We start from the raw sequence: 20059 nt of genomic DNA, 5'->3' as shown, positions 1-20059 counted from the left end.
CCTAAGTTTCTACACAGCAGCAGTAAAAGTAAATTAGGAATAAGATCAATATTGGGTTTACAATTTTATTCAAAGGACAAATACAAAACGACAGCAAGAGATAAAATTCAAAGCAAATGTGCGCAATATTTCAAACAGCGTATCTACCTATGAAGTAAATGGGGGAGCTCTCATTAATCACACTGGCTAGATACATTAAGTCTAACAAAAGAAACTTGAATTCAATGCAATTCTCCTTGCCTAGAAACGGACAGTCTATTTATTATCTCAAACTATTTGCTATCCCAGTTAGGGGCACTATTTGAAGACAAACCTTTCTAATGGGTGCATCTTATCTTGGACTTGCCATTGTAAAACATCCTTGACTGAAGCCACAATAGCTTTTCCTAATGACAACAGCAGTGCCAAGGGGCTACTATTGGTGGAAACAAACTATAGTGATCCTGATACACCTAGACCTTTGCAGCCTGGCTCTTGTATGACAATCCGAAATTAATGGCTGTCAATCTTTGGGTCTCCCAAATTAAAGAATATATTAGTAAAGAATTATTTGCCCTTTAGGTATAATGGATCTAGAATTCTTAATGCGTATTTACTTATATTACAGGCTTTGGGGATTCTGGCCATTTCCCTTCTGAGACCTCACCATATTTATCTCCATTTCAAAACATGCAAAATGGAGTGAAAAGATCCCCCGAGTGTGAGTTCCATGATATACCTCATTTGCATTGTTGGAGGCTTCTAAATCACGCACTATACTACAGAAATCAAAAGAAAATGCAAACATGCCCGTTGCTTCCATCCTAACAGGCATAACGTCTCTTTAATTTTATAGAAACATATACCAAGGCAGACTGATACATGAATGGGAGGAAGTAACTATAATTCCATCAGAGAGCACTTCTCCAAATTGTTTACAGGCTCCATTTTTTATTCCATATTTTCAATTACACATCATACTCCATATTCAAAAACTTCTTGAAATATGAAAAGGAAAACAGGGCTACATAACAGCATTCTCTACGAGAAAACACACGTGTGAACCTTGGTGTTTGAGTCAATGAATCATGTTAATATGAAGTTCACAAATATGTCTTTTCAACCCTGGAAATAATCTCCTGTATCCTTACTAGCCAAAATGAGAATAATAAATTTATTTCAATATATACTTCCTGGAAAGGGGTCAGTCAGATGGTTAAATGCCCTATAACCTGGCAACTTCTCTGTATAGTATTACCAGATTAGTTTTTATCTCCAGGATGCTTATGAAGCTAATAAAGCTTCTACTTTATTTTTAATGAGAGAGAATAATTTATCTTCAGAGTAATAAGGGAAACTTAATAAGGACTTCTTTCCCTCATCCAAAAAATTAAAAAGAATTTATTTTTCCTTAAATCCACTCCAATGAAAAGTAGACTCAATTTTTAGGGAGATTATTTCTTGGCCTTTAATAAGCACTCAGTAAATACTTACTGATGGTGAGTCGAAGAGAATTTAAAGAAAACTTTTCACCAGGACTAAAGTTAAATTTCATGTAAATAAAAAATGTGGCCTGTGGAAAAAGCGATCCATGCTGGAGTGGCAGCACCAGGCTCTCCCACAGCGCAACAGAGAGCAAAAGAGAGATGGGAGATTGGGCTCAATTCTATGGGCAGGCAACACAGCACATCTATTCATTCAAACCACCCTGGCCTAACTTTGCCTCCTGTGAAACACAGCAAGTGCTGTAAGCAACTAGGGATAGAGATTTTGGCTTGCTGTTTATAAAAGGGTCCTGTAAAAGGAATCGTTGTTCTACAATTCAAAGATTGCCAGATACTACAGAAACTTTGGATTGGAAGTATATGCTGTCTTGCTACTCACCCAGCTTAAATATCGTTTTTTTGCAACTATCAATTCACCTCTACAAAGTTGCTGGTCACTGTATACCCTGTAAATTTGCTAGAAACAACATATTCTCACAAAAAGTTCTAAAAGACTTGAAAAAGTACAGTATCTACAGAGTATAACATCAGAAAAAAAGCAGAGAGACTTTGTTTAACTTAATCCTTTTTAAAATAATCAGGAAGTTGGAATGAAGACATGTGACTTTTGATTATATTTATGTAACATTTCTTCTTTTTAAAAGCAACAGTAATGAATAAACTTTTAGCATTGGAAATATTTACTAACAACTAAAGTAAACCTTGGCTACATGCTTAGTACAATACAATCTTTAACACAATGACAAACATGTACATACTTCAAATATTGGCAAACTGCTTCAAAATGCAATTCCCAGTAAGTTTTTGGTAACTTATTCACAGTTCAGAATTACAGTCACTGGACTTAGAAGACATGAAGAAGAAATGACCAATTGGCTCAGTAAACTAAACATTCATCTTAAAGAACAGAAAACTGAAATGAAACCAGGATGATTCTAAAATTTCCAGCTCGTAAGAAACATAATTTAAACAAATCCCAAAAGTGTTATTTAAGTCAAAAAATAAAAATTTAACCATAGAACAGTTTTTAAAAGCTAACAGGGTCATTTCTACATTCATTCCAGAAACTAGTAAGAAAATTGAGAATTCCCTAAAGTTCTCATTAGCCAGTATTTATGGTATATTCCATAACTTTGATATCAAGCTGTTACAGACTCACAACTCAATATGGCATAACTTCACAGTCTCGCTAGTTACCTGTGATTTTTATTTTAACCCTGGATACAACTGGTTCAAAGTTAATATTATCCGTTCTATGGGTTATCATGTCACAGATCTGAAGATATAGTTAAATTCATCAAGCTAGGGAAATACTGATATATTAACAATCTTTAAATATTGGGGGGGGGGACTTATTTAATTTTTAAAACTCCTAAACTTGATGTTCTAACACTAAAAATAAAGTAATCTGAAATATATTTTCATGGGTAAAACACTATCTGGTATTCTGGTATACAAAAACCTACCAAATATGCGGATGAAAAAGACTTGTCATCTTTTTTTTAACCATTTCTTTTCATTTCTTTGGCCTTCACGAATTCAATGTGAACTATGAATTCTTTCTAAATAAACGTTTTCAATGATGTTGTGCTTTTTAGAAAAATCACTTAAGCTGTAGTGTACAGTAATATTACTGTTTCCCTTTTATTGCTAATAGTATATATCCTAATCTTAAAGAGAGAGAGAGGAAAAAAAAAAAAAAAAAAACTGACCCCAAAGGACTTCTTAAAATATGTTCGTTAAAGCAAACATTTCATCTGGCTTTCCTTCTTTGAAGAGTTAACAGAAATGTGTCACAAGAATATTACCAAGGAGCTAAAAAAAAAAAAAGGCTTCCTTTTCTCTCATCCTCATAATTAACTCAGGTCAAGAGACCTGTATTCAAAAGAATCAGACAGTATCATCTTGGAAACAACTTTCTAAGAACCTAAGAAAATCTTTATTAGCTCTCCAACCAACAGCTCCATCTACAACATAACCTGTGTCAGGGCCATTCTAGTTCTGACGCTTGACTGTTTCCACCTTGGCATCTAATGACTGCTGTTCCTTAGAGTGCCGTGAACATATGGACTATACCCTGTGATAACAGCTGCTTCTGCAAAATGCAGTTCACCTCCCAGGAAGCAATATGTGTCCACACTTGGACCATCACTTAAGTGAACAAATCCACTCACACCACTTAACAGCTCAACTCCATTTTCCCACTCTCTCACCCTGTGCCTCCAATGATCCTAGTCTCTACGAGTGCGCCTGGGGACAAGTGGACTTTGCTTGAAACAGGATGTATCTTGCAGCTTCTAGCAGTGACTTCCCCATAATAGGTTGCTCATGTAGCTATAACGAACTAAATAAAACCAGTTAACATTACTTCCTCTGATCATTTCTTCCTACGGCTATGGCACAGGCGATTTTAAAAGACAGAAAAGCTGACTGACACTAAAGTAACGATTATTTACTTGGCCATGTGTTAGAGGCTAACATGACCTGTGGCCTAAAAAGGATTCATGGCTTGGGGTAAGTGAATTTAAATTTTAAATGTACTATAAGAATTTATATAAAATACTCCTTTTGCAGAATATCTTTCCTGAAAAATCAGATTTTCTCATCCTGTATTACACTGGTTTTAACTGGGCATCCACACTTATTAGCAGTTTGCCTCATCACTACATTAAGTGGTATAGGGAGCAAGAAGAAAGGGTAGGGAAAAGAAACCACCTTTGTTTGGAAAATATCACTTCTTTTTTCTTACTAGTGACTTTTGAGATGTGCTTTAGAATTTATCCTAGCTTGAAGTGTGTTGTGTGTTTGAAGGCAAGAGACAGAGACACAAACATACATACAGAGGGAGAGAAAAAACAGACTGAAAACTAACCACTGATTTCACATAGTTTCACTTAGAAAGCTAATTCAGACTTCAGAAATGCTACAAATCATGTGCATAAAATGCTGATGTAACGAACATAAGAGTGACACTATACATACACTAAAACTAGCAGGCCTGCACAAAATAATATTAGAAACAATTAAAATAGATAAATAGTACTTATATGTATGACATGAACAGGAATCCTCTTTCATTTTTAAAAACAAGTTTCTAGTCTCTAAGAGTCCCTCTGAATTACTTCAACATGGGCCAATTCTTTCTCTAACCTTAACACAACAGAATTCTATGCTTCTCTTAAAACAACAGTTATTAGAAAAATCTTCACCCCATCGAGAAGTTCAAATACAGAAAAAAGAAAAGACTGAGCTTACTTAATTATGCTAAATATCTTACCTTCTCAAGTTATAAGTGAAAACTTCTGAAAGAGAAGGACTTGTCCAAAATATAAATGCACTGTCCTGTAACCCCCAAGATGTAACCAGAAAAACTCCAGGAAGAAATTATTACTCATAACTTTTTGGGTGTCAAACTAATATTCTACTCTAAATATTTTCATCTAAATTTTAAGTTTCCATTTCTGACCACTAGCCAGCTGAAGGCACCTCAATATCACTTTATTTATTTATATTCTCTTCATTGCTGAGTATTTTTCAGGGGTAGAACAAAGAATACACAAAGAGAAAAATACCTACAAAGTAATGCTAAATTGTACATAATAATCCTTCACTACTTAATGTAAAGCATATAGCTTTTTCTAATCCTAGCTCATCACATACATCTAGCATCAAATGATCAGTCAAAAGACTTGCAAATCTTCCAAACAACTGCAAGGAGCTTGCAAATTGGCATGAAGGTACTAGTTTGATGCAACAAAGCAGTGAAGGGAAGTTAAAATTAACTGCAAGGAATTCTCTGGGACAAAGTTGAAGAGAAGTCTGACTATATTGATATTGATTTAATTTGAGACATATGATAGCAATTCTGTGTGGTGTTTTCAAAGAACAAGATAAAATGTCATTTGGCATTAATTTAAAAAAAACTACAGATACAAGCATATTAAAATCACTTTTAGGAGATTTAAAAACAAGAAGTAGAATATCTAATACATATGTATCCCAACTTCAGATTTAAAATCATACTGTCAGTTGTCCAAAGCAGCTCAAATTTCAAGTTTATGCTATGAAACTGTACAAATATTTTCTGTTTTTTAAAGGCCCAAGAAAACCAATGCAATACCATACTATTTAGCTTCCTAAGATACCTTGACCTCCAGATGACAGGCAGTAAATTTGAGAGAGTAAGGTTAACTTCAAAATCCCACCAAGAAGAGTTTTTAGTTTTTAAGTCTTACAGTTTGATTTAAAATCAAAACACAAACAAATTTCAAAAATTTTCAAAATCGTAGCATCTTATTTTTATAACTTAGCAAAACCTTAATTGAATGTCTGAGTATATTGCCACTGGCTTTAAATATTCCAATTAAATGAACTACCACTTCATTGGTCTGAATGAATAGATGTTAAAACAAATGCCAATTATTTTAAAAACACAACAGTCCTCTCAGATTCAAGTAGAGGACCCATAAATCCAATACTCAGCATCGTTTAAAGAAAATGAGAGCTAAATCTCTTTCTGATACCAATACCAATATAGATTGCATTATTTAAACTCCCTCACAACTTACTGGAAAAATAGGAGGTAATTTCACAAAAATCACAAATTGAATGGAATAATTATTACTGATATATAAATAAGGATTTACTTAAAAAAGGCTTAGAGGGGTGATATTTTAAATCAAGGTTTTAAATACAAAAGGTGTCTTGTGTTGCTTAATCGCCCAATCTCAGATGCTCCTTATTCTACGGTTACCGATTTGGCAAGATTCCGGGGGAAATCAACCTGCAAAACGAGAGCAAGATTTAAGAGATTACATACTTTGGGGGCGGGGAATGCTAGAAGCAAATTATTTTTACTTATTAAAAAAAAAAAAAACAAAAAACAGAAAACATAGTAATATAATCTATTTTAAAAAGACTTGAAAGCAGTTAAGAAAAAGAACTCCAGGAGTTCCCGTCATAGCGCAGTGGTTAATGAATCCGACTAGGAACCATGAGGTTGTGGGTTCAATCCCTGGCCTCGCTCAGTGGGTTACTGATCCCGCGTTGCCGTGAGCTATGGTGTAGGCTGCAGACGCGGCTCAGATCCCACATTGCTGTGGCTCTGGCGTAGGCCGGTGGCTACAGCTCCGATTCGACCCCTAGCCTGGGAACCTCCATATGCCGCGGGAGCAGCCCAAGAAATGGCAAAAAGACAAAAAAAAAAAAAAAAAAAAAAAAAAAAAAAAGAGAAAAAGAACTCCAAAGGCGCCAGCTCAGCTCACAAGAAACTCCTGTGGTCCTCTCTGAGGTGGTGACCCTCTCAGGGTGAGGCAGGAGATAGGTGGCCCCAGGACAGACATTTACAACCAGCCACCTATCTATACTTCAAGATAGAAATAACAAGCCTGAGGCAAGTAACTGGTACTTGTCTTCTGTGGACATGTTAAATAATGGCAATGGCAGGGGCAGAGAGGGGGTGAGCCCTGCTTGGGCAAAAGGTCAAGAGGTCACACAGTTCTTAGCCTCAGGGTCAAGGAGACCCCCAACTTCACATGTGCAGAAAGACCCCTCTGGGTCAGAAAGCGGCGGAGCGGGGGGCAGTGTGCCAGGCCATAGCAAGTCCGGATACCATCCCATAACCCTCTGCTCTGGAATCCACCTTGGCCAAAAGATACGCACGCCCATCAGGGAGGGTCCTGGATCCAGTTAGGTATGAGAAATAAAACAAGATAACTTGCCAAAAGAAAACAAAGACCCAGAAGAACTGTCCTATATAAATGATTTAAATTATGTATGTATGTATGTATAATGGAGTCCTCAAATTCTATAGCTAAAAACTTAGATGGAAACTATCAAAAGCCCAAGATTTCCCCAGTGGCCCATCACTTACATCATAGCCTCTGAGCACAGCCAGGTGGAAGGCCAGCAACTGTAACGGGATGACGCTGAGAATGCCCTGCAGGCAGTCCACCGAGTGGGGCACCTTGATTGTTCGTTTGGTGTTCTTAATGGTCTCAGTGTCTTCCTTATCACAGATCACCACTGGCCTTCCCTGGGAAAAAAAATCACATGCACAATCGCTGGTTAAACACAGGGAGGGCTGTAGAATGTGAAAATGCAAATTTTACACTGCACAATTCTCATCTGGCCTCATTCACATAGGCTTATTTAAACTCACAAGTAAGTCTCACTCATAGTTGAGGAAAGAGATGTTGGATTCAGTGATTTGTTTAAACTCACACACCTAAGAAATACTGGGCTCGATGCCTGAACCTAGGACTACCTGTCTTGGAGGCCCAAGTCTGTAACCACAGCACTGTGACCAGAGAGTAATATCTTTTGGGATTGACATATATAGCCAAATAATCTTAAGAAAACTCAGTTAAGCACAGTGCCCATGATGTTAATGTAATATCCAGTTCCTCCTGAAATACACATTTAAAAAAAAAATAACAGGACTTCCCTGGTGGTCTAGTGGTTAGGATTTGATGTTTTCACCCCTGCAGCCTGGGTTCAATCCCTGCTCTAGGAAATGAGATCCTACATCAAGCCACTGCACGCTGCAGCCAAAAAAAATCTTTTTTCAAAGTTCTAAAAATAAAGTAAAAAGAGAGCAGCATACACTAAATGACATGACAAGGACAAGATTTGGAGGCCAAGACCTCAGTTTTGGTCTTGGTTCTGTGTATAATGAGATCTATGCGCTGGGGTCCTGTCAAAAGTCTTAAGTATCTTGGATTACTCACATGTAAACCTAAGGATGTTTGGTAAACCCCCTGCTGGGTACTGGTCTATCACTTCAAATGTCATAAAATTAAAATAGGCTTTAGTGACTTAACTCTTAAGAGCCCCCGAGGTATCCTCACAGCAGCCCCGACTCACCTGCCTAGCAACCACCTGCTGAAGAGCATTCTGGCACTTGGCGTAGGTGTGATCTCTCATGATGATCATGATGACGGGCATCAACTTATCCACCAAAGCCAGGGGGCCGTGCTTCAACTCACCAGCAAGGATACCTTCAGAGTGCATGTAAGTGATTTCTTTGATTTTCTAGTAGGAAAAAACAAGATTAGTCTTCAGTGTGTTCTGCAAACACCCATTCTTTATAAATATTACACAAGATATGTGATGTCTGAAATCCCTGTCTATTTATTCAAGGATCACTGATGTATAAATATAACAGGTTAGCAGATCATTATTTCCATAATATCAACAAGTAAACACAAGTTTTAGAATTCCACAAGCCCTTGTTGATATTAGGTTATCATGAATGTACTCATTCAAAATGTACTCTTCTTGAATTTCACTTTTGAATTAAGTATTCCGGTACACTTTCTCAAAGGTAAACAAATCAGAATGTGAAAATACAAAAGGCACTTTTTAAAGTTCCACCTATTGCATTCAATTTAAATGTATGACTATGTGTGCCAGGTCTCTAAGTCAACAGACTTACAGAAGTGAAAAGACTCACCAGGGCCCCTTCAAGACAAGTAGCATAATGATAGCCACGTCCCATTATCAAGACCGACTTCTGATGATAAAGTTCTGTTGCCAGTTTTTGAATTTCATCATCCATGCTCAAAACTTCCTTAATCAAATCTGTTAAAAAGTAATTATGAGCAAAATCTATGAAAAAGGGACAATAAACTGAACCAATATAATAATGAGAACAACAATATATTGGTAGCAATGAATAAAAGACCAATGTTTCTACTCTTCTGTGCTATCAGTGAGGGAGTTTTAAATGAACAGGTGCCAAGTGGAAAGATCTTACTGACTAAAGAGGTACGAGCCACAGCTTCAAGGGTAAGAGAATTTCACCCATTTCCCACTCCCTCAGATGACAGAAGAACAATGAGAATCTTCGCACCAGGCAGCCGCTTCAATCCAAGCATGATCTCTTTGCGTCTCTCCTGCATGGAGATCCTGTCATCACACATCATAAGGGCAAACATCACAAGGGACACAAACTGGCTGGTGTATGCCTGAAATACCACAAAAAGCAGAATCAGTTGCAGTGGCATGTTAAGAACTTGCTTTTTTTTTTTTTTTTTTGGTCATTTCAGGGCCAAACCCACAGCATGTGGAGTTCCCAGGCTAGGAGTCAAATTGGAGCTGCAGCTGCCAGCCTATGCCAGAGCCACAACAAAGCTGGATTCCAGCTGCATCTGCGACCTACACCACAGCTCATGGCAACGGCGGATCCTTAACCCACTGAGCAAGGCCAGGGATCAAACCTGAGTCTCCATGGATACTAGTTAGTTTTGTTTCTGCTAAGCCACGATGGAAACTCCAAGAACTTGGAATTTTTATTTTTAAAAAAGGTGAAAATAAACAAAAATTCCCACTGGTTGAAGTACATATTTTTTTTAAAAAAACAACATCAGTAACAGCGAACTGAACCAGTATTTAGGAAAATACATCATGTTGAAAGAGATTCTAAAGGCATCTTTTTTGCATCACAGTAATACAGATAAAATTCTGGGTTCGTTTTTTGGTTTTTGTGGGTTTTTTTGCTTTTTAGGGCCGCACCCTTGGCATAAGGAAGTTCCCAGGCTAGGGGTCAAATCAGAGCTGCAGCTGCTGGCCTACACCACAGCCACAGCAACACCGCAGGATCCAAGTCATGTCTGTGACCTACACCACAGCTCACAGCAATGTCAGAATAAACTGTTAGTTAAAATTATACTTAGCACTGTGGCTGATCATATCACAGTAATCCTAGTGATTTAATAATAAAAATGTAAATAAAACTAGTAACCCACTGAGCAGAGGCCAGGGATACAACCAGCATCCTCATGGATACTAGTCGGGTTCAAGTTACTACTGAGCCACAACAGAAACTCCTATTCTGGGTTTTTTTGTTTGTTTGTTTTTTTGTTTTTGTAGATTATGCACCAAATTTCTTCTACTCTTCTCTGGATAAGGGATCATATCATAAGGGAATGTTTTCCTGTCATAATGTGGATAATGAGCCTCTTGTATAATAAAATCATAGGCAACTAATAATGCTCCTTACCTTCCGTATAGTTAAATTAGATTCCCTACTTCCTCTTGCTGGACCTCCCAGCTACCAGCCACTCACACATCCCTCCACAGCTACCCGTTCCTGTGTTTCCCCACAGCACTGCGGTGGATTTGCAGTCCCCTGCCTTCAGTCTAATGAGTAAGCACACCTGCACTCTAAATTCCAGTCCTTCCCAGTCTACTTCTTCCCACTAAAGTTTACTTTTCCATAAACCAATTAATCACAAAATATACTATCAGGACAGAGGAAGAAACCCAGTATCTTGGACTCCTTGGATACCTAAATTGTTTGCAATCCAAACTGATCAGATAACAAGTATTCCAGTTCTTCCAGCCCATAATTAAAAATGTTATTCTGGAGTTCCCGTCGTGGCGCAGTGGTTAACGAATCCGCCTAGGTTGCGGGTTCGGTCCCTGCCCCTTGCTCAGTGGGTTAACGATCCGGCGTTGCCGTGAGCTGTGGTGTAGGTTGCAGACGCGGCTCGGATCCCGCGTTGCTGTGGCTCTGGCGTAGGCCAGTGGCTACAGCTCCGATTCGACCCCTAGCCTGGGAACCTCCATATGCCGCGGGAGCGGCCCAAAGAAATAGCAAAAAGACAAAAAAAAAAAAAAAAAAAAAAAAAATGTTATTCTGCAGAGTATGTTTGGACTTAAAAACATTGGTTTTTAAGTACTTTTTTTTTTTTTTTTTTTTTTTTTTGCTTTTAGGGCCACACCTGTGGCATATATAAGTTACCGGGGGGGGGGGGGGGTGTCGAATCAGAGATGCAGCTGCTGGCCTACACCACAGCCACAGCAATGCCAGATCTGAGCCACATCTGCGACCTACACCACAGCTCATGGCAACGCTGGATCCATAACCCACTGAGTGGAGCCAGGGATGGAACCACATCCTCATGGACACCAGTCAGGTTTGTTACCACTGAGCCACAATGGGAACTCCTTTAAGTACAAATGTTAAACAGGGAAACTTTAATGCACATATTTTTCTATTGTATTCATGTTAATTTCCAATTTCATGTTTCTCATTTCATCAGTACATACCAGGAAACCAATTATGAGAAAAATAAGCTATATCTCACACTTAAAATTACTGAGGTTTGAAAGAATTTATCAAGAAAATGTCAACTCTGAACTTTTCAACTTGGTTTTATTTTTTCTTTGGCCAAAAATAAAGTTATATTGGCTTATTTTTTAAAAAAAAAACCAACATAAGTCAGTACCATGGTAAAATTCTAAACACCTGTAATAACATACAAGATTACTAAATCTGCATAATTATACCCTCAATTTTACAAAAATATCAAATTGTCTATGGTCTGATATTATAAGAAAATTAGTAATATCTTCCTAAACCTGACAGTTTTCCAGGCAAAACTGTTTTTTTTTGTTTTTTTGTTTGTTTTTTGTCTTTTTCTAGGGCCACACCTGTGGCATACGGAGGTTCCCAGGCTAGGGGTCTAATTGGAGCTGTAGACGCCGGCCTACCTCAGAGCCACAGCAACGGTGGACCCAAGCCATGTCTGCAACCTACACCACAGGTCACGGCAATGCCAGATCCTTAACCCAAAGTTGGGAATTCTTTTTTTTTTTTTTGGTCTTTCGTCGTTGTTGTTGTTGTTGCTATCTCTTGGGCCGCTTCCGCGGCATATGGAGGTTCCCAGGCTAGGGGTTGAATCGGAGCTGTAGCCACCAGCCTACACCAGAGCCACAGCAACGCAGGATCCGAGCCGCGTCTGCAACCTACACCACAGCTCACGGCAACGCCGGATCGTTAACCCACTGAGCAAGGGGCAGGGACCGAACCCGCAACCTCATGATTCCTAGTCGGATTCATTAACCACTGCGCCACGACGGGAACTCCCAAAGTTGGGAATTCTTAATCAAGATTATAGAATTCTTGTGCTAGCTCTATCACGAAGCCCAGGGATCAGGATCAATTACAAACTTCTTTCATCGCCCACTGACATAGAAACTTACATTTGCCATTCAAAAATGGTCTATAGGCGTTCCCATCGTGGCTCAGTGGAAACAAATCCAACTAGGAACCATGAGGTTTCGGGTTCGATCCCTGGCCTTGCTCAGTGGATTAAGAATCAGGCGTTGCTGTGAGCTGTTGTGTGGGTCGAGGACACAGCTTGGATCTGGCATTGCTGTGGCTGTGGTGTAGGCCAGCAGCTGTAGCTCCAATTAGACCCCTAGCCTGGGAACCTCCATGTGTCACAGGTGCGGCCCTAAAAAATGGTTTATAACTAAACATCCCAAGACTTTTAATAACTCCAAACCTAGAATATCTAAGGCAGCTGAAGAAAATAAAATTACCTTTAGAATCCAAGAAAAATTAAAGACTAAACTGCCATAATACTTAAATTTTTCAGTTGTTTTTTTAAGAAATTAAAGTATGTACTGTAAAAAGATGCTTATTTTCCTATATGATATAATGATGGGGAAACCAGGCAAAGAGTACATGGCTTCTCTACTATCTTTGCAACTTCTATTAATCTATAGTTATTTCAGAACAAAAAGATTTTAGAAAAGGAGTTAAAAGAAAAAACTAAGACAAATGATAATATGAATATAAAGCTCAAAACCTCATGCTAAATGAAACAAGCCAGGAGTTCCTGCTGAAGCACAGTGGGTTCAGAATCTTACTGCAGCAGCTCAGGTTCAGAATCAGCACCGTAGAGGCACAGGTTTGCTCCCTAGCTGGGGACATTGGGTTAAGGATCTGGCGCTGCCAAAGCTGTGGCGTATGTTGTAGCTGTGGTTCGGATTCAATCCCCTGGCCCAGGGGTATGGCCAAAAAAAAAAATTAAAATTAAAAAATAGAAGCCAGATACTAAAGACACGTATTATATAATTCCATTTATAAGAAATATCCAGAAAATGAAATAATATAGCAAGATATAGCAACAGTACTTGCCCAAGCCTAAGGCTGAAGGATAAGAATGGGAATTGACTGGAAAGGGGTACAAAGGAACTTTTTCAGGTGATTAAATCTTCTAAAACTGGACAACTGGACGTTAGTGATAGTTACACAGCCAAATTTATTAAAACTACATACTTAAAATTGGTGAATACTATGGTATGAAAATTATACTTCAATAAAGCTACAGAAAAAAATGTTAATGGAAGAATCTAGGTTATGGGTATATACGTGGTAATATAAAACTCTTTCAAAATAAGTTTGAAAATTATAATAAAACAGTGAGGAAAATTTAAGTTTTCATGAATGATAGAATTAGAAATCAAAAACACTGTATTTCCCCCGGGCAGCTCCCAGTTCAAGAAAGAGTCAATGAAGAACAGACTTGTGGTTGCCAAGGGAGAGGGGGAGGGAGTGGGATGGACGGGAAGTTTGAGGTTAATAGATGCAAACTATTACATTTAGAATGGATAAGCAATGAGGTCCTGCTGTCAGCACAAGGGAACTGTATCCGGTCTCCTGGGACAGACCATGACGGAAGATATTATGAGAAAAAGAACATGTATGTGTGTATAACTGGGTCACTATACTGTATGGTAGAAATTGAAAGAACAATGTTAATCAACTGTACTTAAAAAATTTTTTTTTTTTTTTTAAAGTCAATAGACTCTGATAGGTGGGCTGATCCCATGCCCCACACATGCCACACTGAAGCCCTTGCTTCACTTGTGTCTAAATGAAGGGCCTGGGATTTTACTCTCTGATCAAAACTGTCTGTCTGGACACTGTTCCAAGAATCCACAAGTTGCTGCTGAGGTGGCTGGTTATTCATTAGGCATAGAATGGAAACCCAAGCACAAATATCTTACGTGTTTAAATTACCACACGGAGAAAATTCAGGCTTCAGCTTTCTGTAAATTATAGTGTTAGCAATAGCAAAGTAACCAAGAAACAAAAACTTCACTCAGAGTTTTTATACAAGTACTATAACTTTTCCACACAAAAAAAATTCCCCATGAGGTTCTTTAAAAGGAAAAGAAAAATTCAAATGTGGTTTGAACATGTTTGACATCATCTTTCATACACCTTTAATTAAACTCAGATCCACTAGTAACTAAGCATCTGCCTAAACAATCAGCAAGATATATTAGACTTAGGCAGAAAAGTAGACAAGAAAATGAAATTTTGAAATCATAAAGAGTAGTTATCTTCTGCATTTATACAACTTTCAAAGATTCCTAATTTTACTGCAAGTACCAAACTTACACATGTCCCAATTTCAAAGAGCAAAGTAGTCTCCCTGAGCCTTAAAAAAATAAAAACGAAGGTGCTTTTAAATCTCAGATGTATATCTAAAAGAAACAGATATTTTCATATAATACTCCCTTCTATTTTTTTTAAATTGCCAAATTTTATACCAAAAAGTACTCCTCCTTATAAACTTTCAAAGGCAGTGTAGATATTTTGACACATTCATTAGGAAAGTGTAAATATGTTAAAAAAAAAAAAGTCAAAAATTATTAGAATTAAACTAGATGTTCCTAACTTGTTATTTTTCTAATTCCCTACTACACTTAATTAAGGAAGGGCACATTATACCCACCATGTATCCCACCCTACATGGCAGGAGGAATATAAGTACTGAATGGGGACAGCCAGCAGACACCTTTGCAAAATGGACTTATGTTACACACATTTGTCCTTAAGACGATGTGAGGAAGGAGGATGACAAGTATTTTATCCATTATTGACCCTTAAGTCTTACAATAATTAGTAAACCCTAAGTGCTAACAAATGGAATATAAGACACAGATTATTCTATTCCACCAACGCTATGATTAAATAATCCCAAGAGAACTAAGTCCAGAACTTACCTTTGTGCTGGCCACGCCAATCTCCGGCCCAGCATTGATGTGAACTCCACAGTCTGTCTCTCTTGATATGGAACTGCCGACTGTGTTTGTGATCCCCACAGTTAAAGCTCCTCTCTCCTTACAGTACCGGAGACCCATCAGGGTATCTGCTGTCTCACCTGGGTAAAAAGGAAGACAAAAGCAGCACAGAGAGCAGGTATCATGTGCTGCTTCTTAGAAATGCGAAAATAGAAAAGTATGACACTTTTACCAAGATCATTTATTATTTTTTTAAATTGAAGTATAGTTGAGCTTAGTGTTTCGGGTATACAGCGAAGTGATTCAGCTATACATACATACATACACATATTCCTTATACATATACCCACACACACATTTATTTTTAAGTTTCTTTTCCATTATAGGTTATTACAAGAAACTGGATATAGTTCCTTGTGTTATACAATAGATTTTTGTTACCTATTTTATATGTAGTAGTATCTGTTTATCTCCAATTCCTAATTTATCACACCGTCCCCTGCCCCCTCATTTGTTTTAAATAAAATTTAAAACATGCACTTAAAATAATAAATTTGTAAAACTTTTAATAGGATCCTACTTCTTAGGATCTCCTTTCCTTGTTTTTAAAAATTCAGCTCTTTTGAGTATAAAATGTATTAATTTTACTAACTCATTAGGAATTCCATAATATCATGGAGTTCCTATTGGGGCTCAGTGGGTTAAGAACCCAACTAGTATCCATGAGGATGCAGGTTTGATCCCTGGCCTCACTCAGTGGTTAAGGATCCAGCATTCCTGCAAGCTGTGGTGTAGGTTGCAAATGAGGCTCGGATCTGGGTGTTGCTGCGGCGTAGGCCCACAGCTGTAGTTCCAATTAGAACCCTAGCCAGGGAACTTCCATGTGCCACAGATGTGGCCCTAAAAAGAAAAATAATAATTCCATAATATCGAAATAAACTTATATTTGTTAAGTCATCTGCATTACCAGATTATCTTTAAATATCAGTTTTGCCCATATATGCTATAATTGTTAGGAAGAACTACTTTCCTATTCTTTTGCATCATTAACATTAGCATACCTGATTGACTAATGAAAAAGCAAACATCATCTCGAAAAACTGGTGTATTTCTATCCAGGAAATCACTGGCTAGCTCCACCATAACAGGCAGCTCAGTCAGCTCTTCAAGAACTTGACGCGTCTGCAGAGAAAACATAACTTGATCATACCACTTTATTTCAAATACCCTTTTTTTCACTGGACTTCTTCAAACTCACGGTATAGTTTTCACTTTTTCTATATAAAAATGATACACAATGTTAGAAAATACAAACAATACAGATTAAAACATAAAAATATAAAACAACCAAAATCCCACCACCCAGGAGATAAGCACTGCTAACATTTTAGCACAAGTTTCTTTAGACAATGACTAACTGTCTCATTATCAATGTATGTATTCTTCCTTTTTTTTTTTCATGGGCGCATTCTCACCATTTGGAAGTTCCCAGGCCAGGGAATGAATCTGAGCAGCAGCCACTGGCCTACACTGCAGCTGTACCAACGCCAGATCCTTTAAGCCACTGCACTGGGCCAGAGAGAGACAGAACCCATGCCTCTACAGTAACCCAAGCCACTGCAGTCAAATTCTTAATCTACTGCACAAAGGCGGGAACTCCTGTATGTATTCTTATAAGCAAATAAATCCACAGATATAAATTGTTTTGAGAAGTAGCAAAAGTACTGTTCTAAATTAGCTTGTGTATTTTAACTTCCCAATTCCTAATCTTTAAATGACAATTCACATAATACCAAGTCACAGAGAGATTGCAAATGATATAACATATAAACACTAAATGAAAAACTAAACATTTCAAGAATATGATGTATTCATAAATAATACTTCTTCCCCCAATAAAGTCAATATATTTTAGAAATCTTGTTTAAGAAAGCTCACTATAGGAGTTCCCGTCGTGGCGCAGTGGTTAACGAATCCAACTAGGAACCATGAGGTTGAGGGTTCGATCCCTGCCCTTGCTCAGTGGGTTAACGATCCTGCGTTGCTGTGGCTCTGGCGTAGGCTGGCAGCTACAGCTCTGATTAGACCCCTAACCTGGGAACCTCCATATGCTGAGGGAGCAGCCCAAGAAGTGGCAAAAAGACCAAAAAAAAAAAAGAAAGCTCACTATAAAACTCTGTAGCATGGAAGGCAGAGTAGGGGGTTGATACCCTAAACAGAATTAATTCAATGACACGGTTTTGTATGCTAAACTAAATAGGATTTCTAATATTTGTTAACTGCATATATTAGTCTTGGGGAGTTCCTGTTGTGGCTCAGCAGGTTAATAACACGACTAATAAAATCTATGAGGATGTGGGTTCGATCCCTGGCCTTGCTCAGTGGGTCAAAGTATCCAGCACTGCCACAAGCAGCAGCACAGGTTGCAGATGCAGCTCGGATTCAATCCCTAGCCTGGGAACATCCATATGCCACAGGTACAGCCCTTAAAAAAAAAAAGAAAACTATAGTAGTCTAAAGCATTAACCAAAATAAAACCCTTACATCTTCTCAAATTAGAGAATTCTTTATATAATTTATGCCCCAAAATTCAGGCTTAGCATTAGATGAAACAATCAAAATTTTTATTTCTGAATAGAGGGCTCATTCAATAACAGATCTAAGCCACTACTAAATTAGCCAATCCCTTAATGGACACTAATGTCATTAATTCATTCTTTCCGTTCCATGCTCCAAACAATCACTTTCTTACAACTCTTCCCTTCAAAACTGCAGACCTTCCTTTGTAGGACCATGTAATTGGTGCGGGGAGAGGGCCGCCAGGGGAGGAGGGAAAAGGGAGTGCTTTAGAGAAGAACGAAGCCTGCTGAAATGCAAGGGCTGGGTGACCAGCTAGTTTCACTCACTAGGCAAATGAATGGCTCCCACCAAGTGTGAATAATTAATATCTACGCCCCAGCAAATAAAAAACAACTGTTGGTAACTTTGGAAATCAATCCTAAAAGCAGAAAGTGAGTGTGTAAGGGTCTTCTGTACTTAGAGGAGTTGACATCAGCAGCACATAACCCGTCTCATTACAGGGAGACTACATGTAGGTCTAATTTACTACAATAAAAGACAGTTAAATTCCTATGCTGCTATATTGAAAACCAACACACATCTTCGATATAAAATTTCAACTTCCAAAATAACAATTCAAAGAACAAAGTCTAACAAAAAGAAGACTTCCCCTTTTTTGCAGAAACGTGCCTACCAAGTAAATCCTGTTGAGCTTCACACAGCCACCTGTCTGGGGCAAGCGAACAATGATGCGCAAAGCCCGGGACTGCTCTCACAGACTTTGGACCTCTAGGCCAGGATGGCACAAGAACTTTCCACTCTGCCTTTCATGAGGTCAGCTGCAGGCGGTCTACCTGTGTAACTAAGAACCTTTTTAAAGCGGATGATCCACTGAGAAATAATTCCAAGCAGCTATTCAATTGCCTTGCCCCCAACCTTGATTTTTGTCCTCACAATACAAAAAGAAAACATGATGTTTTAACAAAAAATAGTTTTACCTGGTGTGTTACTGGCAGTCCTAATTGTCTGCAGATATCTTCTAATACCCAACATAAATGCAACTAAAATGCTAAGAAGCCACTTACCGCTACACCAGCATGATAACTTGTTCCGCAAGCAATAAGGATTAAGCGCCGACACCTCTGGATTTCCTTAATGTGATCCTTCAAACCTCCCAAATTCACTGAAATAAAAATTTGTGTATATAATTACTTAGGAAAGAAGCATGTGAAATAGGCAGTCACTTTTAATAACCGTCCACTTTTTTCATAGGAAACACCACTGCTGTTTTTTCCATATTCCTCTTAGGAAGCCAGTTCTCTCTAGTTTTGAAAAGTAAATTAAATAAGCCACAACTTAACTGGTCACTCCAAACTTGTAACTAACATTCCTCACCCCCACACACATCCACACAACTACAATATTTACACACTCGACCTTACTCGGTCTTTTTTCTTTACTTTCCTCTGTTTAGATTAAAAGTTATCTTCAAGGCAAAACTATAGGGATACAGAAAACAGATCAGTAGATGCTGATGGCTGGCGGTGGGGAAAGGGATGACTCCAAAGGAAATTTTTAGGGTGAAGGATCTGTGCTATGTCTTGATTGCTATTCAGGTTATTCGGAATTATGACCACACTGTGGAAGCTTGTCAAAAAACTCACTGAATTATACTTTAAGAATGCTCACCTTCATCAGATCTAATTCTACTCAATAAGCCAGCACGGAGTGGGGTGGGGGAGTCTTAGTTATGTTCATTTCCATTACATGCCCAGTACAGTGCTCCAAACACAATAAACCCCTCTCCTCTGTCTTCCCCACCTCAGTAGATGCCACCCCGCTTACCTAACATCAGAGCCATCCTTGGCTGCTCCACAACCACTGTGCAAGCCAGTCCTGTGAGCGCCACCTCCCAAGGGTACCTCTAATGCCATCCCCCAAGTCCAGTGTTGCTCCCTGGATGAAGGCCAGATGTGCCTAACTCTTCTCTTCTCCACCTCCTAGAGCCTGTTCTCCACACACAGCCCAAATGACCTTTTAGGGGAATTCTTTAAAAACATCAAATCTGATCTCAAAATGATCCAGTGAGTTTTTCTGTCTCCAGAGCCACATGTGTCTGTCTAAGGGTGCATTGTCTATGGACCCTTCTACACATGGCTAGTGAGGAAATTTTCATCCAAGTCATTATT

The 20059-nt window shown here is 38.4% G+C and overlaps 1 protein-coding gene across 3 annotated transcripts in view; it reads right to left on the bottom strand.

Annotated features, from left to right (window-relative positions):
- Positions 1-796: 796 nt before the first annotated feature.
- The window catches only part of GFPT1 (glutamine--fructose-6-phosphate transaminase 1), a 56694-nt gene continuing 37431 nt past the window's right edge, over positions 797-20059 (bottom strand). The window contains exons 13-20 of one of the 3 annotated variants that reach the window (XM_005662490.4): positions 18956-19053; positions 16373-16493; positions 15294-15451; positions 9337-9451; positions 8938-9065; positions 8349-8516; positions 7357-7518; positions 797-6267 (exon numbers count right to left, since the gene is read on the bottom strand). In XM_005662490.4, the coding sequence (XP_005662547.2) occupies positions 6223-6267; positions 7357-7518; positions 8349-8516; positions 8938-9065; positions 9337-9451; positions 15294-15451; positions 16373-16493; positions 18956-19053 (995 nt within the window). In that variant the 3' untranslated portion in view covers positions 797-6222. 3 annotated transcript variants of the gene reach the window in all.

The sequence above is a fragment of the Sus scrofa genome, chromosome 3 (genome assembly GCF_054392235.1).
Source record: "Sus scrofa isolate SSC_HxYL_T2T_F1_AM1 chromosome 3, Sscrofa_HxYL_maternal_Yorkshire_Landrace_v2.0, whole genome shotgun sequence".
Lineage (NCBI taxonomy): Eukaryota > Metazoa > Chordata > Mammalia > Artiodactyla > Suidae > Sus > Sus scrofa.
Note: the sequence above shows the minus strand (reverse complement) of the source record. Positions and strands in the feature narration are given on the sequence as shown.